The sequence below is a fragment of the Malus domestica genome, chromosome 12 (genome assembly GCF_042453785.1).
Source record: "Malus domestica chromosome 12, GDT2T_hap1".
In the NCBI taxonomy this organism is placed as follows: Eukaryota; Viridiplantae; Streptophyta; class Magnoliopsida; order Rosales; family Rosaceae; genus Malus; species Malus domestica.
Genome location: NC_091672.1, coordinates 4019773 through 4046880, shown reverse-complemented (window position 1 = coordinate 4046880; position 27108 = coordinate 4019773). Strand labels below are relative to the sequence as shown.

The window sequence follows — 27108 nt, the reverse complement described above, 5'->3', positions numbered from 1 at the left end:
TTTCATACATCAATAGTGAAATCGGTTTACATTGATTATTTTCTTGGTTTCATTTGGTTGTACCTTCATTTTTCCAAAGGAAAGAAAACAGTTTGATTTCAATGAAAAGAGGTACAATTAACAAAATTTTCTCAAGATTTATTTGGCCAAAAACCCAAAATAAAAATGATTTCACTTAGCAAAACTACTACAAATGTTACAAATATTGTGCAACTTAAATTGAATGTGTCATCACATAGTTGTAACAAATGCACTTTCATCTGTTTGGTAAAAAAAAAAAATCAAATACCATTTCGTAGTTACAAAAGAGATAAAAATGGCCAGAATTCAAGCACATACCTCGGGTGCGAGGATGAAGCTCACTACTACTGAAATTACGAAACACTACTAACTAGACTTTAGATTGAAATCAAATTTTGTAAAATATGTACATGGAGAATATTAAATTAAACCTTTGAGGTGGGTACGTAGGATGTCTTTTGTGCTTTGTGGACGAAATAGTACAAGAGGGTTCAAAGGATGAGAAGCTTCTGGGCATGTGATGCCATGTGGAAAATACGTTTCAAAGGGCTCTACGTGGTGTCGTTTACGTATTATTATGCAACATCTGTAGTCAAGACTCAAACAAAATTTGAACAAATGCACCTAATATCTGCCTGTTTCGTGGACTTGAAGGGACATATATATAATAGGAAGTAGGAACTACTACCCAAAAAGAAAAAGGAAAACCACAAAACTTGAGTGTATCAAAATATTGGTTAAATTGGCATGTCAGTTTGATCTTTACGCTTTTTCATAATTCATTTATGATGTTAGGAAACATAATTTAAGGTGGTTGCTTGCATCCATACTTATGATTTTGATCTCCAATTCAAGGAAAGGGCATGCCTAAAAATCCAATTTTTTTAGCATGGTTCCTTTTTGTGCTTATATGCAAAATTACATCTTTTAGGCTTTTATTGATTTTTTTTTAAATATAGATCTCAAAGATTAATCCTAAATGGCTAGTTCTAAATTTTATAAAGACATTATTCTTTTGGAGACAAAAATATATTCGCACGATGTCTAAATTGTTTTACTAATCCGTTCACATTCAAAGAAATAAATATAATATCATGGATTTCATTTAACGTTAGGGAGGGAGTATGAAAAAATTGGATTCTAAAACATTTTTCATCATCATAGGTGAGGCTTCTTAATCTTTCTTTCTCTAGAGTAAGAAATGTTCATGATCTTCCCGACATGGTTTGCATCCCCCTTTTCTCTTCTCAAAAATTGCTTTGAAGTTCATTTTCCATCATATTCCTACACCTTTTTTAAGGATAATTCTCCCATCATATATATAAAATGGTAGATGCATCCAAATGATTCTAAAGACTAATTGGCTCACTAGCCCACTAATAGTTCACATTTTATTATTAAATAGGGTCAATAAGCACTCAAATCCACTTTTAATCAACCCAATTAACTAAAGTCGTCATTTTATAGTTGTAAATTGTAATAAGAATACTATCCCTTTCTCTCACCTCCATGTCTTCTCCTCCCCACTTTTCTCTCTCTCTTTTCTTTTTTTTTTTTTTTTTTTTTTTTTTTTTGTGAACTTTCCCGTTATTTAGAATGACCCACCAACCAAGGGTTCTCCCTTTCTCTCCCCCAATGCTTTATTCTACGACTTTTCATTTTTGTCTCTTTCATTAACCTTGGTTACCAAGGAGAACCAGAACCACTGCTTCCAGTCACCCTTTAACAGCAAAGCGCAGGAAAACAACAAACCAATCCTTGGGTGCAAGTCGTCATGAATGGGCCACTTGTTGCTTTCTTATTGGAAGTGTTGCACACTTGCTCTCAATTAGTGTCACAAGGGTGAAAATATTATAAAACAGACGCAGAATTATATATAATCAGTGATTGATAGAAAAAGATTTTCTCCACAATTACTGTTTTAGCTTTGGACCTTTACATCAGCTACAAGGGAGGTTACATATGATTTACAAAACAATAATTCTAATGAACAATTGGGATTTGGTGGTTCAAGGAAGATCTTGTAGGGACATGGTAGTTGCCAAAGTAGGGGATAAGAATCAGCATGAATGTCAGTGCAAAGAGCAGAAGAGAATACCTTTGAGTATAGAATCTAGAAGTAGCCATAGCTAGGCCACAAACCACCCCCACCCTTTGGGATATCCTTGCCTTCTTTTTGCTCCCTTCACTTTCTGTAAAAGTCTTATCCAATGCATTTTCTTCCGTAATGATAAACTGAGAATCAGCTACAGAATTTGGCAAAGACTCCAGAGTCTCTGCAACAAAATGTACTTGGATTCTTTGGCCACCTAGTACGTAAGAGACGTATCATTTAAGTAAAACAATCAAAACTGTGACACAAGGGAACTGTCGGAGGCAAACACCATTGTATCAAATAATTAGAGTTTGGGGTTTCCCACAATATCCTTGACTAAGGCTGCAATATTACTGCTCATTTCTTTGGTAGAAAATTCATGACTTAAAAATGCGGTTGTCAATCCGGAGATTATTTGGCTGACAACGTATATTACTATGCACGGTTCATACAATGTTTGTTTGTTAGATAATTTTCATTCATGTTGATAATTCATAAGTAATTTAGGAGAAGAATACAATTGTTACGAAGTGGATGTCATTTTAAATGTCTAACAAAAGCAAAAGGAAAGAGAAGTCATGCGCTGTTAGGTGTGCCAACTGATCTCTTCCATGGTTGATCTTGAGTCTCATATGGATGGTGGTGTCGTCTCTTTTGATTTATATATTACCGATCTTATAGGATATCAATTTCCCTAGTCAATCATTGTACTGCATCTATTTTATTCATATTATAATATTTATATTAAATTCATCAATTTATGCAAAGAAAAATTTAAACTAAATTTGTAGTGGCTTTTATTATTTGGTTTTTATCATGGTTGATTCTTGAAATTGAACCTCTCAATTAAAATGGTTCCCCAAATAGAAAATTCATCAATTTGGTACTTCAAAATAGGTTTTGCAAATCATTTTGGTTCTCTCATCGCCTTTCCCTTAATTTTTCTGTTAGTGTGTTGTTGTGACACACAAATAAATCCCACATTTTTAATTATGTGGTGCCACGCAAATCAACCATAAAAAAAATTAAAGAAGATTTGAATTTCTAAAAGTGATAGAACAAATAAAAATGAAAAACCATTAAACAACTTGAAAAATGAAAAATAAAGAAACTGATGATCGTCATCTTCAAGGAGCAATTTCCCGCACCTCCGCCCAACCTACGCCACATCCAGAACTATCTCCTTTCGCCCTCTCTCTCTCTGGTAGAGTTCCAAACTTCCAATCCAGCTGGAACATTCAATCCTACTATCTTAGTGGGTGAAGCCTACCGCGAACACAGGATTTGACTCTTCCAACAACCAATTTCTCACCCATGTGACCCTCCAAGAAATAAAACAAATTAGGACCTTCTAAAAATATTCAACGTTTGTTAATGCAACTTTTATTAATTCTTTAATTTGTACAAATTGATGGTGCATGCATAGTTTGAAATTTGATTCTCTTTTTTATATTTTTCACTTGGTCTCGACAATAACATTATTAACAAAAAATATGTCCTAGGAAAACATCCAAATAGCTTGGTAAGGTGATGTTTCGTAATGTTACCAAATTTGGTTCTAATTTCCATATGCTAGAACGAGTATATGCAAACATTTCTTTATACACAAGCAATAAAAACTTGAGATCTCATGCTTTAGACAATGAAATGAAGGTAAAAATACAACGTAGAAGAATGCTACAATCGTTGATGAATATCGATCTTCTAATGAGACACATCTTAATCAACAACTCATACAGTCGAAGATGAACGACTGCGCGACTATATCTAGAATGTTTTTATACAACCTAACTTAATACTTCACCAAGTTAACAAACATATCAATCTCAGGGCAAAAGGAAAGATTTTCATCCTCACCAGTCTCATTTTAGTAAAAGGAGTAAGGGACACTATCACAATAACCAAGGGTATCGCCACAATAATGTCCGCCCCCAGGCAGTCAACACAGTGGGCCAAGCACGTGTCAGGACAGGCCCTACACCGAGGTATGAGACATACACACCTTTGAACGCCACATGCGTGGCCATTTACCCCAGCATAGCACACCTGATGCCGAAGCCAATGTCGAGGCAGTCGGGTTACAAGCCCACGAAGAACACGGGTGCGTTTTGCTACTACCACGAGCATAACGGCCATGACGGCGAAAAGTGTATCACCCTTCGTGATCATATTGAAGCTTTGGCGCGTGAAGGAAAATTTGATCAATTCCTCCTTCACCCTTCAAGGGATAACCGTAATCAACGCCAAGTGAATGTGATATATTCCATAAGTGGCGGCACACCCATATCTGAATCTTCCAACAGGGCCATGAAAAATAGTGAACGAACTTTAAGGCCTGGCCACCAAGTGTTTCACGCGGAAGACATCAGGGGAGGCAAGTATCAAAAGCCTAACTGGGATCCAATATGTTTCTACCCTGAGGAAGAAAGAGGTATCATCTACCCTTACAACAACCCACTGATCATGGAAGCTCACATAGCCAACTTTGAAGTACGACGAATCTTGGTAGACACGGGGGCTTAAGTCAATATCATGTTTGCTGAAGCTTTCAAGGCACTTAATGTAGTTGAACACTTGCTCGATCGCTCGGTTTCTCATCTGATAAGCTTCTCCGGTGATATCATGCAACCTTTAGGGAGCATACACTGTCCTTTCACCATTGGTACAGACCCTTACACAGTTACCATTACCACTAACTTCCTGGTGGTTGATTGCCCAATGGCATACAATGTTATCTTTGGACGCACAGGCATCAATGATTTCAAGGCCATGGTATCCATACATATGTTGTTGATGAAATTTCCAACCCCCTATGGAAATGGTTACATCATAGGAGATCAACTTAGTGTACGGTCATATTACAACACTTCGGTCAAGCAACAGCACCTGCCTATGCCCAAAGAAACCATTTCTATACATGACCAAGTCATAAAGATTAGCCCGGACGAAGCCAACTTGGATCTTCACGGTGGCAACCATCAACTCGACGATCCTCGAGACAACTCTTTCACCCAGCAAGCACAACCCATTGAAGAGTTGGAGAAGGTTTCTATCTCAAAAGATTATCCAGATCGCATGATGAAGATTGACACCACCTTTTCACCACCCATTCGGTTGGCATTGATCTGTTTTTTGCAAGAGAACACTGAGGTCTTCACTTGTTTATACCAGGACATGCCAAGCATCTCTCCCGATATCATCTGTCATCGCTTGAGTATTGACCCCAAGTCCAAGCCGGTGAGACAGAAACGAAGATCTTATGACGCTGAACGATACAAAGCAATGAAGGTAGAAGTTAAAAAACTCAAAGGCATAGGCTTCGTCCGTGAAGTCAATTACCCATGTTGGGTAGCAAATGTGGCCCTTGTTAAGAAAAATCCGACCAAAGAAAATTTCCTGCTCTAAAAGGTCTTGTGGAGAATGTGTGTCGACTAAACCGACTTAAACAAAGGATGCCCGAATGATAGCTTTCCTCTTCCTCTCATTGACAGACTTATAGACTCTACAGCAGGGTGTGAACTCCTGAGCTTCATGGATGCTTACAACCAAATCCTCATGAACCCTACGGACCAAGAACACACAGCCTTCGCTACTAACAGAAGACTATATTGCTATAAAGTCATGCCCTTCAGCCTAAAGAATGCAGGGGCGACTTAACAGAGACTAGTCAATTCAATGTTCGCTGAACAGATTGGGAAGAGCACGGAAGTTTACGTTGATGATATGCTAGTCAAGAGCAAACATGATGACCAACACATCACCAACCTATCTGAAACTTTCACAATTCTGAAGAGGTATCGAATGAGGTTGAACCCCAACAAATGTGCCTTCGGCGTAGGCTCTGGTAAATTCTTGGGTTTCATGATTAGCCAACGAGGCATTGAAGCTAATCCCAATAAGATCCAAATAATCCTCGACATGAAGGAACCAGTAACTTTAAAAGACATCCAGGCTCACTTGAGGAATGCCGCTTAAAATCAGCGCATCTCCAACTACTATGACCCAAGGGTCAAACCTCGTTCTTTCAAAGTAGGGGACTAGGTATTGAAGAAAAGATTACTCTGCGACAGAGTCCCGAGTGAATGAACATTTAGTCCAAACTAGGATGGACCATTTGAAGTTGTTGGCATCAGTTGCCCTGGCTCCTACAAGTTTAAAAACTCCAATTGCAAGACCATTGGCCATCCATGGAACGCTGATCACTTGAAGTACTATTACAAGTAAACTCACATTGTACAAGTGTTGAGCTTTAGCCGTTCGGCATCTGATGTAACGAAGACTATTTGGCATGAATTCAATAAAGAGGTGATTTAGATAACTCGGTCCTAATCCTCTAACATTCCTAGCAATGAAACACTCGGGTTCAAAGCTTCAACATGAATGCTTCCAACATGAAACAAAGTCTAAGTATATGTCAACAAGACTATACAAATAAACAAACAGCTTCACAGTATATTCGTTCAATCATACATTCCAACACATTCATACATAAGCCAACTGTGCTTTGAAAGGGTTCCACATACTTTGTGTCATTCGACACTTGCTACAATGTGCCTCGACACCTTACTCTTATTCTCACCAACCAGGTGATGAAATGTGAAAAAGGAACTCATCTTCATGCCACCAACCAGGTGATGAAATGTACAACCCGTACGCTCATTCATGCCACCAACCAAGTGATGAAATGTACAACCCGTACTCTAATATCATTTGACAACTTGCCACTCATGCCACCAACCAGGTGAATAAGGAACTCATCTTCATGCCACCAACCAGGTAATGAAATGTACAACTTGTACTCTCATTCATGCCACCAACCAGGTGATGAAATGTACAACCCATACTTTAATATCATTTGGCAACTTGCCATTCATGCCACCAACCAGGTGAAGAAGGAACTCATCTTCGTGCCACCAACCAAGTGATGAAATGTGATGAAAGGTGATGAAGGAACTCACATTCGTACCACCAACCAAGTGATGAAAGCAACTCACCATTCATTCCACCTACCAGAAGACGAGTGGTACAACTTATACATGTGAACTCCTAACATTCACAAATAATCAAAATCCTCAAGCTTGACAACTCAAGTAGGGGAGCACTTATGCTCAACAAGAGTTATAGTCACCAACAAAGTCTTATTGCAAGCCAATAACAACTTCAGTACATGGCATACGAGGATCAAGCTATTCAGCCATCTTGCATCTGCTTCAGACATTTCTTCTTTATAACAATGCAAACACTACAACTCGTAGAAAACTTCACACACTCTTGATCAAGACAGTGTGAAGCAAAACCAATTTATGGTGCCAACAAGAGCTTCATCAAAGGAGTTCAACCACAATTCTCAAAAGCTTCACACACTTTTGATCAAGACAGTGTGAATCAAAACCAATTTATGGTGCCAACAAGAGCTTCATCAAAGGAGTTTAACCACAATTCTCAAAAGCTTCACACACTCTTGATCAAGACAGTGTGAAGCAAAACCAATTTATGGTGCCAACAAGAGCTTCATCAAAGGAGTTCAACCACAATTCTCAAAAGCTTCACACACTCTTGATCAAGACAATGTGAAGCAAAACCAATTTATGGTGCCAACAAGAGCTTCATGAAAGGAGTTCAACCATAATTCTCAAAAGCTTCACACACTCTTGATCAAGACAATGTGAAGCAAAACCAATTTATGGTACCAACAAGAGCTTCATCAATGGAGGGCAACCACAATTCTCAAAAGCTTCACACACTCTTAATCAAGATAGTGTTAAGCAAAATCAATTCATGGTACCCAACAAAGCTTCACCTACAAAGCTTCAACACAAAAACTTCACCTACAAAGCTTTAAAATATATATATATATATATATATTTTTTTTTCTTTCGGAAATTCGAAAATTCGAAGAAAAAAAATCGAAAAAAAAACAATTGCCTAGACCTCCTCTTCTTTGGGCCTAACAACTTTCATAACAAATATATATGAATGAGGAGTTTTGGGCTACCACTTAGAAAGGAAAATGGTGAAGTTTTGTTACTTCAGAAACTTGGCTAATAGCAAGACACCTCCTTCGTCAACTCTCTCGACCGGAGACTTGGGGGACTCCTACCATATGCTACTGCACCTTGATACTCAGAAGTCTCACGACCACTCAGTGACTTGGATTTTCAAGTCTCCAACCGACAAGTTTTCCTCACTCGGGAAATTAAGGGAACACTACCTCAACCTACATGCTTCACTCACAAAGCTTCAACATACAAGTTTCAACAAAAGAAAAAATTCAAAGAACTTAGTGAAGAAGGCTTTGGTGTATTTAACACAATACGTTGAAATGAAGCAAAGCTTATTTATTGATATCTCCTATAAGTTACAAATATGTACATATACATGAATCAAAATAAACAAACAAAAGGGAGCATTCACAAAGGTTACTTAGGAGAAGTCTCAGCAGTCGGCAGAGCCCCAGAAAGATAAGGCACCAGAGGGTGATCATTCGGAGCCTTAGTACTGGACAGAACCCCAGAATGATGAGGCATCGGAGGTTGATCATTTGGAGCTTCATTACGTGGTACAACCCCAGAAGACGAAGGCAATAAATGTCTTTGGAAGAAACCTACAAACCTCTGATGATCAAGTAAAATCTGACCATCAGATTCCTACATCTGGTTAAGCTTCCTCTCCATGTTTGTAGCATAGTCACGTGCGAGCCTGTGCAACTGTTTATTCTCATGCTTGAGCCCTCTAATCTCCTGTTTGAGACTTATCACTTCAGCCGCCAATTATTCAACTTGGCGGGTTCGAGCAAATAGGCGTTGGGCCATATTAGACACAGAACCTGCACACTGAACATTGAAAGCCAGAGAATCCTTAACAGCCAACTCATCAGATCGTTTGGAAAGTAGTCTGTTATCTTTGGGAATGAGAAGGTCCCTGGCCACCACCGCAGCGGTTATATCATTCTTCATCACAGAGTCTCCAACGGTAAGAAGACCAGTAGAGGATAAGAAGGATAGGCGCCATATGTTGTCTTGAGAAGACATAGCTGCCTCTTCACCAAAGTTCAAGTTAAAATGACGGTCGGATAGGCCAGACATTTTTCAGAAATGATGAAGGAGAAATGAGGTCCAATAAATCTCTGAAGTACAAAAATAAGGAGAAAATACTTACAAGCAATAAATCTCTGAATGTACTTCTTGCACACAATTGGTGCCCTTATAAAAGAAAGGGCAACATAGCCGTTGGTTCAACAATCGAAGAGGCACCACTCTCCGGATTTCGAAGAGTCACCACTTTCCACACGCAACATCAGCTCTTCGGGTACCACAGATAACTTTGCCAAAGATCTCTGACAAAGTTTAGACACATAAATTTTGAAGATCCAGCTACCCTACTATTACCCACAAGGGTAAAGGAACAGCACCACTGCTTGATAACTGGAAAGTCCCTACGTGTGTCAACCTCCGTGCTTCGTGGCAAGGCAGATTGGCAAAAATGCCCAATCTTTACTCACATTCGAGAAAACACTCCTAACAAGATTACTTGCTCAAAAATTGAAGAGGCACCGCTCTCCGAATCTTGATAGCCATATTCCCAACATGATTACTTGCTCAAAATCGAAGAGGCATCGCCCTCCGAATCTTGAGAGCCAGACTTCCAACAGGATTACTTTCTCAAAAATCGAAGAGACACCGCTCTTCAAATCTCAAAAACCAGACTCCCAACAGGATTGTTTTCTCAAAAATCGAAGAGGCACTGTTCTCCGAATCTCGAGAGCCAGATCCCCGACAAGATTGATTGTTTGAAAACCAAAGAAGCACCGCTCTTCGGACTTCGATAGCCATATTTCATTGGATAAAGCTTGTCTGCAATCTTCACACGCAACATCAGCTTTCTAGATACCACAGACCACTTTATCAAAATGCTCTGACAAAGTTAAAATACGTGAAGCTTGCAGATCCCACTACATTGCTATGACCAAGAGGGGTAAAGGAATAACATTACTACTTGTTAAAAAGACTCCTATATATGTCGACCTTCATCCTCTACGGACAAGGCGACCTGTAAAAATGCTAAACCCTTCCTCATATCTGAGAGGGCACTCCCAACAAAGCATATCGAAATACTCAGCTTTCTCCCCCCCTAATAATACCTATGCAAACCAGTTACACCAGAGCAATAGTATCTCATATCATCAGGATCAAAAGCAAGAGTATCACATATCATGCTTTTTCCTTGTCTTTTCCTTTGCCCTTGTTCTTACCTGCAAGACAAGGAGAAAGAGAGCAATCAGTCAACACTTGGAATCAAGCTTCCAGTCAGGAACTGACTACTTTGAACCCCTTTCCTGATTACTTACCTGGCATTGCTCTCGAGTACTCATCTTCAACATCTTATGCTTCCAGAGAAGATACCACATATGCCTGAGGAACAAATAGGGCAAGTGAGAAGGATACAATGAAGCATGTGGAGACAAGCGTAACAGAACACGTGCCGATACATCCACTACTTTGTCAACAGCAAAAGTATCTCATATCATCAGGGTTGAATGTACTCTAGATTTGATGGACTTGTTTTGACCTTCAAATTCTTGAGTCGGCCTTATACTCTAGAGGAAACCAGAAAACCCTCATGCCCAGTTCAAGAATAAGTCTGTGGAAAGTTACTTCTTCAAAAGCAAAAGTATCTCATATCATCTCTTCTCCTTTTTCTTCTCTTTATCCTTCATGCTGCCTGCAAGATAGGGAGAATGAGAACAATCAGTCGGAACTTGAAATCAAACTTCTGATCTGGGACTGATTGCTGAGAGCTCTGATTGCTTACCTTTTCTGTCACCTCTTTCAGCAGATCTCCTAGCTCGGCGACTTGGGAGACTCCTACTACATGGTTTGTATCGCGCTTGACCAAGCCTAAAACTACAAGTAAGCTTCAAGTGAAATTGATACATTACCTTGTGCATCTCCACTAGTTAAAGATACCACCCCTGGATGGAGGAAAAGTACTTCTAGAGAAGATGCCACATCTACCTATGAGACAGATAAGGCAAGTGAAAACAATACCACACTTCGGTACTTAGAAGTTTCGTGATTACTCCGCGGCTTGGATCTTGCAAGTCCCCAACCGAGGAGCTTCCCTCACTCGGGAACTTAGGGGAGCATACCATGCAAAACTACTGAGCACCAGTCAACGTTATACCGTCAAGGATCCAGAAGAGTTTCCCTCCAACCAGGAGGCCAATCACAGCACGACACGTGTCGACATAAGAAGCCAATCATAGCGCGGCACGTGTCAACATCAGAAGCCAATCACAACACGACACGTGTCAATGTCAAAACAAAGCTAGAAACTCTCTTCTATAAAAGGAGATCATTCTCCCACAATATTTCCTAATGTCATTTGTACTAAATCATTCACTTGTACTCACTAAAGAAGAGCTTGAACCTATGTACTTGTGTAAACCCTTCACAATTAATGAGAACTCATCTACTCCGTGGAAGTAGCCAATCTGGGTGAACCACGTACATCTTGTGTTTGTTTCCCTATCTCTATCTATTTACATACTTATCCACACTAGTGACCGGAGCAATCTAGCGAAGGTTACAAACTTAACATTTTCTGTTGTACTAAAGTCCCCACTGATTTTGTGCATCAACAGCTTTCATCACAATTTGACAGGGAGAGTGTGTGTGTGCGTAATTAGAAAAGTTGGATATAAATTGTCATGGGTCATATTGGTGGTTGAGAGGAAGACCAAGACTTGGATGTGGATAGGAAGACCAAGACTTGGATGTGGATAGTAAATGTGTGAAAGAGCACATCATCAGTCTTATAGTTCATAATTCATACTGTGCCATACGACATGATCAATTTATAGTTTCTACCCTCAATAATGCATACTGATGGATTGAAATTTCTTCTTCTCACCGTTCTCCGTTTACTGATGGATTCAAATTTGTTCTTCTCACCATTCTCCGTTGTTGTTTTCTAAGTCACATTTTTGGAAATTTTTAAAACAGAATTAATAATTAAGGAAAGGGACTGATGGAAGAAAGCCTAAAATTTTCTTTTTAGGAAGGCAATGGGTTCTTTCTTAAAAAGGGTTTAGGCTTTTAATTAACGCCGAACTAGAAAACTATAAAAACTAAATATATAATTATTATGATATGTTGAAATATCCAAATTTATGAGAAAATAAGAGTTTATATATTCTAAATTTCACTTCAACTAATACCGAAGTCTTTTATGATAAGATCTCACACCTGATAGACCGTGCATGTGGTATTAATAAGTTGAGGATAATATCGATATTGTACAAAGTGGGTATTTGACATGATATATACTGATATTCAAGTGTCATTGAATCCGCTGCTATCTTAGCCTCTCGAAAAATACATAATAAGATAAAAATATTTTCGTGAAATTAATGACAAAATCATGCATATTCTGTTTTTGCATCTATTTTCGTTTTTTGTATTTGCATCATTGTTGTTAGGCTATAGCTGGTGGCAAGTAGTATTCCGGAATCCAAAAAACATGTTGTTGGCTGATTGAGCTGGAGGTTTCCTCGGTCATGATAAGTGGGGCCAAGTTGTTGCAGGAGACGTGTCGCTTGGACTTTTCCTATTTATCCATATTTAATCGAACGGTGGCGAAGGCTGTTTGCTTTTTGAAAGTATTAGCCCACGAATAAAGTCATTCTTCTTTTCTCACTTATTGAAGTCACAATTGACTCATTTGCTTTAGAGTAAATTGTACAAATGGTCCCTCAACTTTAATCAAATTGGAGCAATGGTCCCTCAACTAAAAATCCATTACCATTGGTCCCTCAACTTATCAAAATGTGTAGCTATAGTCATTTTCATCAATTTTGTCAAAATTTTGTCAAAATAAACTATGTTGGAATGACCATTTATATAATTAGGGTCCCTTAATTCATCAAAGTGTATAATTATGGTTATTTTCGTCAACTATGTCAAAAATTTTGTCAAAACGAGTTATATTGGAAGGACCATTGCTACAATTGGGTTAAAGTTAAAGGACCATTTCTCCACTTAAATTAAAGTTCAGGGACCAATGGTAATGGATTTTTAGTTAAGGGATCATAACTGCACGTTTTGATAAGTTGAGGGACCAAAGGTAATGGATTTTTAGTTGAGGGACCATTGCTCCAATTTGATTAAAGTTGAGGGACCATTTGTACAATTTACTCTTTGCTTTACCCATAAAAAATAAATAAAAAAAAAAAACACTCATTTTCAATTTATATATAATACACATGTTATTGTATTGGAAATGATTACATTATATTTCTTTTTAGATTTTTATATTAGCATTCTACAAAATGTTGAATGTACCTTAAATTAAAATTTAATATTAAATGACTTATTTACCCCACTATGCAATGACAATTTTGACCTTATTAGGTTTTTTTTTAATTCTAAATACACCCTAAATCACTTTTAGCGTATTATTTATTTTCTCAACTATCAAAACCCTCCCACCCTCCATTGTTAAACAAAATCCTAACCAATGAAACTACAAACATGTTGATTGAGAAAAATTATTTTTGACGAATGGAACACAAAATCAATGTTTCGGAAGCTTCAAATGTGGTAAGACTTCATATTTTTCATTGTTTTAGTGTTTTTGATGAATGGAACACGAAATCGATGTTTTCTAGCAATCTTGCAGGAGAATCATACTCCTCAATAAGACCTGCAACACGATCAAAATCACATTACAGTAAATAACTATGAAGATCATTAGGAAAGTTGAATGGATTCATATGGCAATACTAACCGTGACTTAGAAGCAGAACCATGTCAAAGTCAAGAACATATGTTATGTGATGTGCAATAGTAATGATTGTACAGTCAGTAAAGTGTTGTCGAATGGTCTGCTAGATTAGATGTGGGGTGTATGTACAACATATAACGTGTATATTGAGAATGTGGGGTATGAGGGTATTATGAGAAAGTACGTGGGGGTGTATTAAGATAATTTTTAAGTGAAAAAGCAAATGTGTGATGTATTAAGTATGTAGAGTTTATTCAACAATTTGTGAGGTGTTAATATAATAAGCCTTCTTTTTTAGCGCATTTACGCTTGTTTTTATACATTAATTTTTTATACAACGTCAATAAGGTCAACCTAAGTTACATAATATTCTTTAGAATCTTTCATAGAAATCGATTTTAAGAACTATATTTACGAGTGAATACTAGTAAGTTACATAATAATTTTAGAGTCTTTCACAGAAGTCGATTTTAAGAACTATATTTACAAGTGAATACTAGACCGTAATGGTGTCGGCTACATTAATCTATTATATTATTTAATTAATTTTCTTAGGGCTTTAAGTTTGATTACAGGAAAAGTAGTTAGCTTCACTTTTTGACTAAGCGAGCACAACAAAACTTATAAGGTGATACTTACAATCATAGTCATTATATCATTTATATTAACAATGCAGATCCAAGGCAAAAAGAATTAATGAAAGTATCGAATTGTATATATCTCGAAGCCAATGCCAATAGCGTATTACTTGGATCGAGTTTAGGGCTCTGAATTAATGATAAGATATTGCTTAGTGACTTGAGCCTCTAGTTTAATTAAATAAAGCTTTAATACGAATTAACTGAATCATTAAGAAGATTAATTAATTGAACACGTGAAAATTTGAAGAAGATGGAGGGATATGACCAAGCGATCGAAATGCTACATGTGGGTGAGCGTGACAAAACATTTTCAGCTCCAATTTGTTGAATAAATCCAAATAAAGAAAACGATTGCTCTAATTCTATTTCACTATACGGGCATCTTAGCTAGGGCATACCATGAAGTAAATGGAAACCCACATCCAACTAGTCCAAGTTATTTAGATGGAATCATATGATATTAAACCAAATTAATAGTTATAACTAGTAATTAGTCTTGTTAGAGCATCTCTACAGGAGATGTCAAATTTTAACCATCAAAATGATATTTGATGGCTTATGTGACAATTTGACATTTTTTGCTCTACCCAATATGTTAAACAATAATGTATTTTATAATTTTTTTTCCATCTCTTTGTGAGGTCCAATTATTGAGACAATCAATCAAACACTTAGAACACACCACCAATTATTATATATTGCATCACATCCATTAATAAAGTTATTAAATGAATTTGACAGTTGTTGTCAAATTTGACAGCAAAAGGTTTTGCCTTAAATTAATCAGTGCCACGTAAGAAATTGAAAGCTCAATTGGGAAAAATGTTGCTGCCATATTTTACTGTTGTAGGTTTATGTGGCAGTTTTGACATCTCCTTTAAAGATGCTATCAAAAGTCACATGATGACATTGGGTATTTGTGTATTAATATATATACATGTTGATATGGTTGAGTAATAAGGAAATACTAGTCGTAAATAATGCCTTTGTGCTGAAAATAGATGGGTCACCCATAGCCACTACCTTGGCATACTATAGCACCAAACAATTTAATAGACCAAACACCGTTACCTACACTAGTAGACCCCCTTCCCCTTCCAATTGTCTCCTTACAGCAAGGTTAATTAAATCTTTGTATATGCTATCAATCTATTAATCTACAGTATATGTTAAAGTTTAAAAATTATTGATGATTATCAGTCAGTTTTACCAAATACCATAGATTGATACATGATATCGAATAATCTTTTCATTCAATTAAAATATTCATTTTCCTCATAGTTAGTGAAACCATCAAATGTCGCTAATTAAACACATTACAACTTACACCTACTTACTTTTATACATTTGCTTTCCACCATACATACATGATCCACCACATACTATCATCATCATCCTTGAAACAAACCATCTATATATTACAATATATATACCCACACGCCGATAAGAGGGTGAAGTCATCTCAACTCCCAAGAAAAGCAGAGAGCGAGAGCGACTAGAAACCCAACCTTCCTCTCCTCTCCTCTCCTCTCTCCGCCACAACAACCGCTATGTCATCGAAGGACTGCGGCCACCATGGCCACAGCAAGCGACGGAAGATAATCCGCCGCTGCTGTGCCGGCCTCCTAATCTTCAACTTCATCCTCCTCGTCACAATTCTCATCGTGTGGGCTATCCTCCAGCCTTCCAAGCCCCGCTTCGTCCTCCAAGACGTCACTGTCTTCAACTTCAACACCTCCGTCCCCAACGTCTTCTCCTCCAGCTTCCAGGTCACCATCTCCTCCCGAAACCCTAACGACAAGCTCGGCATCTACTACGACAAGCTTGACGTCTACGCCACGTACCGTTCGCAGCAGATCACGTTCTCGACGCTCATCCCGCCGGTGTACCAAGGCCACAAGGACGTCAACATCTGGTCGCCGTTTATCTACGGCACCGAGGTCCCCATCGCACCGTACAACTCCATCGCTCTCGGGCAGGACCAGAATGCCGGGTCGGTTCTTATGCTCATCAAGATAGACGGCCGGGTCAGGTTTAAAGTCGGCACCTTCATAACCAGTCGGTACCATTTGTACGTCCGGTGCCCTGCTTTTATCCCTCTGGGTTCCCAGACCACCGGAGTTGTGGTCGGTAATAACGCCGTCAAGTACCAGCTGGTGCAGCGCTGCAGTGTGAGCGTATGAAGAAATTGGAGGCAAAAATTGATGTTGCCCTTAATTGTTGGTCCAACACCGTTAGTTGAGTTCCTTTTTCTCATATTTTTATTTTATTTTAGCTTTTTTTAAATTCTGTCTTTTGTATTTGGATAATTACATATATACGTTGGGTTTGGAATTGTACATTTTGCTATAGAATAAGTATGGAGGATTTTATGAAATAGACGTATAGCAAAATTGCAGTCGGTGGTAATTGAATTTTAAGTTTTATAATTTTTATAGTTGTATTAATATAATATGAAATCAATAATCCTGCATTTTTTTTTTCCCAATCCTGCATTTTATTTTGGGCACATAGCAACTTGGGAGCAAGTGGAGGTTGGGGTGTCAATGTCATTTTATTTCATTTTCAATTGCCCATTTAAAATTTTCTTTAAAATTTTCTATTGTTGCTTGTTGTTCACTCATTTTCTAATTTCTATTTTATTGTTTCTCTTTCACTTTCTCACTTTTGTTATATATATATATATATATATATATATATATATATATATATATATATATTATTATTATTATTTTTTTAATTAATTAGCCTTCCTTTTACTGATTTAGTTATAGTACTTAGCTGGAGAAGTCTTCTTCGCCAACTTTTCCTCAACATTTTTTCTGATTCTCTCACATGGGAGTGGTATTATTATATATAGTCCATCTCATTTTCTTGTGAGAAGTTGGAGAAAACAGTTTTTTTGGGAAAATAATTGAACTCTAGAGCATGATTTTCTTATTAAAAAAGGTGATAGTACAAAGAAAGGCCTAAAAATGGCCACAAGCCAAGGAGAGGAATATTGAGTGCATAATTGTATACAGTTTATGTTGAATGTGAAGAAATGTTTGCTTCTACATATGACTATATGAGTGGCCCTCTACAAAGTGTGTGGTGATGGGCATGGCATGGGCTTCATGAGTTTATATAAAGATAAAAGGTTACTTTTATAAATTTATATTTTACTGTAGATCTAAACTTGGTCAAGTTAACTAAAGTAGTGTGTTTCCACTACTGTAACCAAGTTTAAAATTAAGTTAAATACTATTATTTTAATCAAGTTATCTAAAGTAGTATTCTCTAGGTATTTAACTAGCTAAGGTGGGGAGGATTATTAGGAAACTTGGATGGGTTTGGGGGTGGTTTTATATCCTCCACATGGTAGTAGGAGTGGTGGTCCTTTTCATAAACCCCTAATAATGGAGGGAGGGGGATGGAAAGGGACTTTCGTTTATGTTAAAAATAATCCGAAAGAAAAGCTTAATGAAGCTTCCAAGAAGGGAGGTGCCTTAATGCACGCAATGCATGTTAGGCTGTTCTGGAAATTTGACATTGTTGAAGCGTGGGGGTACTAACGAGTGTCGCATACACGTCAAACCAATCACATGATTGCATGTTCTCTCAAGCTCTTCACGATTACTCAAGATACAATGAATATATTGCATCCTTAAGATTTTGGCCTATGTTGATTTTGTGTAATTTAATTAAAAAGCATAAACAAATTTTGTTTTCCAATTTTGATATACAACCATTGATTTAATCGGCAACTCACAAATAAGTTTCTCAAAACTCAGGTTCATAGTAAAAAAAAAAAAAATTCAGTAAAATTTCGAATAAAAAAGCCTCTTCACTCAACGGCTCTTCCACCATATATATAATGATAGATGAGAAGAAGCAAAATTATTACCCTAAAGGGTAGGGCGTTTTGAAGCCAGAACGTAATAGGTAGAAGTGTGCATTATAATAATTCACTATTTACATAGTGCTACCCTAATTAACTATATGTATTTGTGAAAATATGATGCTTGGGATTTCATATATATAGGGCCTGAAAAGGAGGATCTGGGCTGCTTCGATTTCCAGTTGAACTACATAAGGCTTCCTGGTGTAGGACTAAAACGTGTTTAAATCAAATAAACACGATGACATGACATGCCAACAGAAACATAATTAGTGGCAATTAAATCTCATTAATTACGTAAGAAAAGACTAAGGCAACCAAAACTCACATTTTATTTCAATCATCTCCAAAAGATCTTAGGGTTGGTTTGCTATGAAAAACATTTAGGCTACACCAGCTTGCTGAGTTGTAGGCTGGACCCCTTTGATCTGTACGTTTCTAGTTGGGTGGTTTCGGGCCCAATAAACGTATTAGGACCCAATTGCAGCTTCAAAGACGAGGAATTTTTCTCTTTTTTACAACAATATTTGGGATGGGAGATTTGGATTCTTCATTCATAAAAGTCAAACTTCTTACTCATAAGTAGAGATAATAATATCATTTTTTTTAGTTCAAAGAACGATATTCATTTTAAAAAATTGGAGTTTCTACCGTACATGCAGGATATGGTGCAAATTACTAGGCCTCAATAAAAACATTGTTCAGGATTTCAATCCGGTCGAAGAAAAAAAGAGCGTCCCATACCTAAATTACAAAGATAAATTATCCTCCACAATGAGATCTATAATAATATCAGGGATTCTTCAAACCACAATCTTCCTTGATTACTGGAAAGTCCCAACCATGCTCTAAGAAAGCGTCGTTGTGAATGGTAAGTGCTCAGGGATGCTTTTTATCAGAAAATGCAAATAGAATAACCAACCCACTTTTGTGGATAAAAATTCACAAGAAAGTCAAGTTATTCCTCCTCTTCCCCAATAACCATCCGAGTAAACTCTTCGGTAGACCAGTTTGATGGCAAGCTCGCCCCTATTTTCTTCATCTTATCCTGAAAGAAACTCCGACATAATCATGACAAACCGGGAAGTGTCATAATCTGGTACACCTCTCCTCTATCTATGTTATTCTTTGTGTGCTAGTGGATCGAACTAGAACCTTTTCTTTAAAGAGCTATCCACGAATAAGTAAGTCTCAATCTTTCCCATCGAAGATGTATCCTCTGCATCGAGATTGTTAAGAGCCGAGAGGACCACCGTGGCATCCCCCTTCGAGTTCCACTGCTGCGGCATTGACTTCCCGTGCCAACATAACCCCAGCGCGAGCAGCTTCCAACTCCGTGGTGAAATTCCATCAATCTTCTTCACCACCGCAGCCACAAACTGACCTGTATCATCCCGCAGCACCACACCAACTCCTCCTATACTTCACGCTGCTCGTCCCAAGCTCCATCAAAGTTGCGCTTCATCCATCCTTGCGCTGGTGTCTTCCACTTCACCATACCCGCAGATTTTCTGCCCGAGTTTTCCTTCCCATGCCAACTTTTAAATTCTTGCAGCCATGAAATATTTTTGCAGTGAATATTCTGAGGGTTCTCCGCAAGACCGTGCCAGATAAAAGTCATTCCTCCCCTTCCAAATACTCCAAATCATCATATACACTAAACGTGAGTTTCCCCGGCACTGTAGATCACCAGTGTCCGGACGGAACTGCCCTCGCTTCTCTGTTTTCTTTCCGTTTGTGTCCCTGTTTTCCACGCATCGCTCATCTTATTCCGTTTGTTCCTTCGTTGCTTTTCCTGATTTCGGCTTTTGCTCTTTTCGTTTGGCTGTTCTTTCTTCCGATCCTTTGTTTCCCTGTGATATATGTGCTTTCTTTCGCGGAAAGGGTTGCTGATTTTCGTGGTTTAAGGGATTTTGTGGTTGCCGGGCCGTTGTGCGTCTATTTAGATTTGGGATTTTTTGCGTTCCGAGGGTTTCGACATCTCTAATTGGGGTAAAGAATTCCTGTTGTTTCCCCTTTTTTCCGTTTAGGATTTCTGGGTTGTGGCTGGGTTTTTGGCCGATTTACACCTCTTTTCAAGGGTGGCGTCTTTGTAGCCCGCTGTGGAACAAGTGTGATCCAACTAAGGTATATTTTATAATCATTTTCTTTTGGTTTTTCTTTTGTTTTGATGAAACCTTAATCGTTTCCCTTTATTGTCAATTGTGGTGCTCTCTTGGGTTTTCCCTGTTAAAGGAGAATTTTGCGTTTTTGTTCTTCAGTTGGCAAATCTCTGATTTGCTGGTATTTGCAACGTTGCTGTAATTTTTTGGGTATTTTTTTGCGCTTCTGCATTTTTTCCTATTCGGACATGGATTGGTAATTATTGGATTTAAATGGATTCGTAGTTTTTGATGAGAGGAGTTGTTGAGGTTGTGTGAAGGTTTGTTTTTCTGGGTTTTATGTTGCAGGGGGTTACAAACACGGAGAGGAGGAGAGGAAACATTAGTTTAGATTGTGATTTAAATTTTTTTTTTATATGTTCTTGGTGATATAAACTGTGTGAGTGCAGTTGTTTTAAAATTATTTGCGTGTGCTTTTTTATGGTTTTGCTTTTTTCCCGTTTGGATTAAAATGGATTTTGAATTTTTGAGAAGAAATTAAAAGGGTCGTTGGAATTTTGGAAGCCTTTGTGTTTTTGGTGAACACATAGACAATCTTGAAAATTTGTGTTAAAAGACTAATGTTTGTATATAAAAATTGCAGCCATGTGGTAAAGAACAATGGTTCATTAAGCTAAATGTCAATGGACTAATCCATGTGTTGACTGTGTTGAAGGGCACAAATTTTTTTGACATGTTTGGCTTTCATCTCATGTGGATTAGTGGAAAAACAAAATGGTATTGCTCTGACAGATTGTTGGTCGCTTACATGTCTGAAGACTAATATTATGAATCGTGATTCTAAATCAGCTTATCCTTAGTTCACAAATACCAAGATCTTATTTATCTGTGAGTACATGTGATTTATGAATTGACATTGTCCCTGGGTTTTTTGTACTAATTAAATTTCTATAATTAGTTTGGTTTTTTCATGTCGTTTGCTTATGTGATTTTCTGTTGGACCGCATGGATTAAATTGCAGACAGAGATAGTAAACTCTGTTTCATGCTCTTTTTGGGTTTTGGCTACTTTAGGTTTGATTTGAAAGAAACTCAGAATGTGTGCGCTGCAAAGTGAGTTGGGTAAAGAAGTCCTTTGGACGTTTTTTGTTAATATCTCATGGGCGTTGCTCTTTGATTTCAGAAATTTTGTGCCCATCGTGGGTTCGCTTCGAACTTGGTTGAGACCGATCTAATCCGGCATTTCCAGGTGAGTTTTGCATGTTTATCAGCTTATATGGTTTCGATCTTTTGTTTTTCGTTGGAATGTTATTGTACGCGTCTGATGCATTTTGTTTTTCAGATTCGGGAAACCGTCCCTTTCAGATTTTTGGATTTTCGATTCTCATTATTGGCACTCTCTGTGCTAAAAGTATATAATTGTATTATTTGTTTTTTCCTTTGTTTCCTTTGCGGCTGAATTTTATTTTATTTTGGTTTTGTTTTGGTGATTTGGGACCTTTTTTGTGCATGTATGGGTTGTTAATTGGTAATGCATATTTTCTTGCTGATTTTTGTGCTAGCAATTTTATTTAAATCCACAGCTGCTTTTTTTCATTTGACTTGCTGTGATGGTTATGCTTGATTCATAAGATTTGAGGCAGTCGTGATAAAATTTGAAGAGTGATATCTACGTTATTTTGGATTTGTGAGAGTGATTTGTGAGAGCAATGAGTAAATTTTCATATGTAGTGTAGGGTCAAGTTTAATAATCATTAATGCTATTTGGTATATGTCTGGTAGAAACGCTATCAAATTGTAGATACACGGTTTGTTGGTGCAGCAGGGGGCTGGAAATTTTTTTCAATATGTTTTTTATGGTTTGGCTTTTTTCTGTTGGGCCTTTCCCGGCTAAAATAGTATTTTGCATTTTGGTTGCTCGGTTAATAAATTTGAGATCTGCTGGCACCTGTGACGCTCTTCTTATAATTTTTGCGAAGAAATGAGAGGATCCGTTGGAATTTTGGAAAGCTTTGTCTTCATGTTTTACGAACGTGGAGAGGAAGAAAGAAAACACTAGTTTAGATTGCAATTTTGAAACTTTTTATGTTGTTAATGCTGGAACCAATGTGTTTTGTTGCGAAATTCTTTCTCACTTTTATTTGGCAGAGGGAACACAACTCTTACGTATATGATTTCAAGTTTTTCCTTTAGAAATTCAAGCTCTATTGGATACATGAGGTATAAGAGTCTGTTTGGGATATTTTCAAGTTTTACTGATTCCTGAAAAAAAGCATGCTTAAGAGTAATCATATTTCAGTTTTTATTGAATTCAGGTAACCATCTTCAGTTTTTTGCTTTGATCTGAAGGCTTTGTTTTGTTCAGATATCAAAGTTGGGCATGAGTTCATATGTTTTTCAGTGTTTTTATTCCGATTTAATAATGTGAGTTAATGGTGCGATGCTGATTTAGGCTATAAATTCAGAGGCTTTTCAATAGGCAAGTTTGCAACATGGAATTCAGGGGCAGTTGTATCATTAGCTGAAATATACTAGATCTAATCCTTAGACATCATTTTTCACTTTGATTAAGATGTGTGCCTGCCTTCTCAGTACAAAACTGGCTTACATATCATTTTACACCACATTCTCATGTTTTTTTTTATGCATTTTTACATCTAATAGTTCCAACACCCACAACAAGGCGCGGGCACTATTGCTAATCATAACTAAAAGAAGATTAAAACTCTCCCTTGCCAGTGATGAGGTCAGACGCACTAACCAATCCACCCATCCCAAATTTCTTTCTTCATGCACTCGAAAATCCAATGGACTAGAAAACCAAATATTAATTTGCCTATCTTGGACAATCCCTCAAAGCATATGTTCTATTGTTTCTATGCCGCCATTACAAAAAGCACAAGAAGCGTCGGTGAGAATCTTCTGTTGTTGTAAACTTGCCCTCGTTTGGTAAAGCCTTCGAACAACTTCGCCAGACACAAAGCTTCACCTTCCCAGGAACACACGCCCTCCAAAGAGCTTTCCATAACAATTTGATGTCGCTGCCAATTTCAGACGCTCCAGGACTATTACTATTTCCCACTCCATTCGTACGAGCAATATGGTACGCACTTTTCGTAGTGAACTTCCCGCTTGGTTCTGCATTCCACATAATTATATACGGTGGTTTCAACAAACTCAATGGTATGCTCCTAACCAACCTTGCCACCTCCTCCCAAAATAGGGCAGTGATTAGCTCCTCATTCCACAAAGTTCCATCTTCCAAAATTAGGTTACTGACCTTAAAGGGAGCATCCATACCAGCTGGAATTGGGCTGATAACCTAGAAAAAAAATTTGTCTTGGCAGCCAATTATCTCCCCAAACATTGATACTCCTCCCATCACCCACACGCCACCTCGCACCCGACTGAATTACACGTGCTTCAGCAATACTCCTCCAAATATAGGAAGCATTCGGCTTTACTGGAGCATGCGTAAAGCCAACCTGAGAAAAGTACCGAGCCCTGAAAATCTGAGCAACTGGGGGACTCGGGATGTTGTAGTATGCGCCATCCCTGCTTTGCCAACAATGGCAAGTTGAACGTATACAAATCCTTGAACCCCAAACCTCCTTCACTTTAAGGTTTTGCACATTTTCCTCCAACTAACCCAATATATTTTCTGTAGCCCTTGATTTCTCCCCCACCAAAATTGTGCCACCATTTGACTCAACTCATCACACAACGTCTTCGGTATCAGGAAAGTTTGCATAAATTAGACTGGCATTTATGAAAGTTAGTATAAATTAACATATATAAACTACATATAAAATTAATTAACTTATTGAAGGAAAATTGTGTTTAAAGTTTCAGAGAGACTGGTATTAATGAAAGTTAGTATACCATTAATCGCATCAGTATTGTCCCCACTTAATCACTCATGCAATCAATAAGTGAAATTTTTATGCAAAAGGACTTGATACGCTTAAGTGGAACTATTGATATAAGTTGTGATCTATTTTGTAAAATGTCTTATGTGAGACTTTTTATTCAACACGTCGTCTCATGCGGGATCACTCTCGAGTGTACCGCTCGTGGAGTCAATTATGTGGTAACAAATTTCTACCGTATTCAATCTTGATGAAATTGTACCTACAAAACAAATAAACACATTTGATCAAGGCCAAAGCCTCATGCACCCACAAGGTAGGGGGTGTTTGGCCAATGGATCTCTAATGCCTAAGTCAATTTCTTTGAAAAGATAGAGATTTTAGGGCTTAAGTACGTAGCAAAAGCGTACCAAAAATTGGTGGAGATGAGGCATTTATAGGGAGGTGGCTGGAGCTAATTATAAGAGAATAAGAGACTACAACGGTGACTGAAGCTAGATCGTGGGATGAATATAATATAACGGTATTTGAAGTGCTTGCTTTAAGAGATGCACTCAAGTTTCCAAAACAAAAGGGTTTCTCAAGAATTTCCATGGAAGGAGATTCTAAGTTCATTATTGATGCTATGGAGTGCAGGTGTGGTGTCCCTTGGAGAATTCAAGACACGGTTGATGACATCCGTTGGTTACCTTCCTCCTTTCATTGTGTGACTTGGAAGCACATATATCCTGAAGCAAACTTCGTGGTTGACGCTATAAATAATGTGGGTTTATCTCTCTCCAATATGGATATTTGAGATAGGACCCTTCCATTACGAGTTTTTACTGCTTTTATGTTTGATTGTAATAGTATTGGTTGTTCAGGATTTCTTCCTTTAATTGATTTCCTTTTCGAGTAAACAAACTACAAGATTGTAGGAACCCTAATTACAAAAGTCAAGTAAGCCCACATGTGTTGGGCTCGCGTTAACAAATTCTGATGGATTCATATAAGAGTTGTTTTCTGTTTTACACAATCTAAATTAGAAAGTCCAAAAGTTAAGCATGCTCAGATTTGAGTATGCAATCACCTTTTTTTTTATGTTCTCCAATTCAATTTGCTCTTAAAATTCTCCTTGTAATTTTTCTCATTTTGTTAAAATCTTAGCCACCCAATTTCTGAAGGATATTCCTTCTATCTTTATTCAGTTGTTTGTGGACATGGTTGTCAGATAAGGACCTTTTGTTCGTTTTGAATTTTGTTTGTGTGGATTTGGTCCAGTGTGAAAGTTTTGCCATTTTGAGTTTCTTGTTTTTATTTGAACTTGATGTGATTCTGCCTTGTAAACCACTTTTGATGCAACATTGACTACTTTTTAGTTTTATTTTTTGGAAAATATATACCAAGTTCATGAATCGTAACGGACGTTGAAATTCCAAATTTTTTCGAAACCGAACTAGAAGAAAATAGTCGAACTAGAGTTGGAATTCCCTAATACTGAGCTAATCGGTCTGAAAATTAGGTCAAATGCACCGTTCTAATAATCTTGTGAAAGAAAAGAAAGAAAGAAAGGCATGGATCGATACACGCCACATGTCATGATTTCAAATGGTCGGACTTGGCCGCAAATACCTGTGAACGAGTTATCTTCGAAAAGTGAAGATGGACTTGGCAATGCATAATTTACTTAATTGTCAATTCTATAGTATTCTGCCATAAAATTCAACACCCGTGGAGAATGGAGATAGACTTTGTGTCTAGTTTGTGCTTCATACATGCGTCTCCACCTAAATTCAAATTACCAAATGTCAGAAAATAAAATTCCAAGCTAATATTCTAAACGACACGTCCTGAATTTAATTTATGATGCTAGTAAATCATACGATGATGATTAACAGGAGACTAAAATGCCTTGTGAGTCTTTCCAGCTCCAAAATTAATATAAAATTTAGCTCACATGTGACCTAATTCTCACATGGCTTAAAAAAATTAAAATAATTAAAATAAAATAAAAAAATAAAAAAATAAAAAAACTAATAAAAAAACTTAAAAACTTTGAGTTTTAACCAAAATGACAAAAATGTGTTGTAAATGAATAATACTAAGAGCGACTTTTTAAAATAAAAATATCTTTAAAGTTAAAAGTGAACCGTACTAGAAATGTTTCGTTAAAACTTCTTAAAAAAAATTGGTTCTTTTTATGTTGTTTTCAAGGCAGCCGCCACATATCTCCGTTTGAGCACTTTTATCTTTCATTTGAATTGAGTGTATCAGTGTTTATACTGTTTCTTTTTCTTTATGCTTCGTTTATCTAATTAGCTTAATGAAAATTCTTACATGGTTACTGTAATTTGCGGGTTGGTCCACTAAACTTGATCATTTTCTAAAACAAGCTGCTGTGAAAAAACCATTTGCTTTGCTCTCTTTGTTTAAAAGGGAAAAAGTTAAGGTTCCACAATAAAATTAGGGTAAATCTCAGTTTACTACTCTCAAGTTTCGTGGTTTTTAACATTTGGTATATGAAGTTTTTTTCATCCCAGAATCATACCTAAAGTGTTAATTTTGGAACAGTCTCATACATCCATTAGTCTGGCTATTAAATCTCCCGTTAATTGATGACGTGGTGCCCATGTAGACAATAACTGGACGTCACGTGTCATTAAAAATATTAAAATAATTAATTTAAAAAAAAACCCGGAATCTCCTTCGTCTTCCCCACCTCTCCACCCCTCCATCTC

General features: G+C 37.3%; 1 protein-coding gene and 1 long non-coding RNA gene across 2 annotated transcripts; both read left to right on the top strand.

Annotated features, from left to right (window-relative positions):
* Nucleotides 1–15799: 15799 nt before the first annotated feature.
* Nucleotides 15800–17029, top strand: LOC103442671 (NDR1/HIN1-like protein 1). The gene has a single exon (XM_008381479.4). The coding sequence runs from the start codon at nt 16092–16094 to the stop codon at nt 16722–16724; it is 633 nt and encodes a 210-aa protein (XP_008379701.1). The 5' UTR covers nt 15800–16091; the 3' UTR covers nt 16725–17029.
* Nucleotides 17030–19478: 2449 nt separating this feature from the next.
* Nucleotides 19479–23121, top strand: LOC114819916 (uncharacterized). The gene is made up of 2 exons (XR_003767229.2): nt 19479–20548; nt 21706–23121. It is a non-coding gene; the product is annotated as an uncharacterized lncRNA (long non-coding RNA).
* The last annotated feature ends 3987 nt before the right edge of the window (nt 23122–27108 follow it).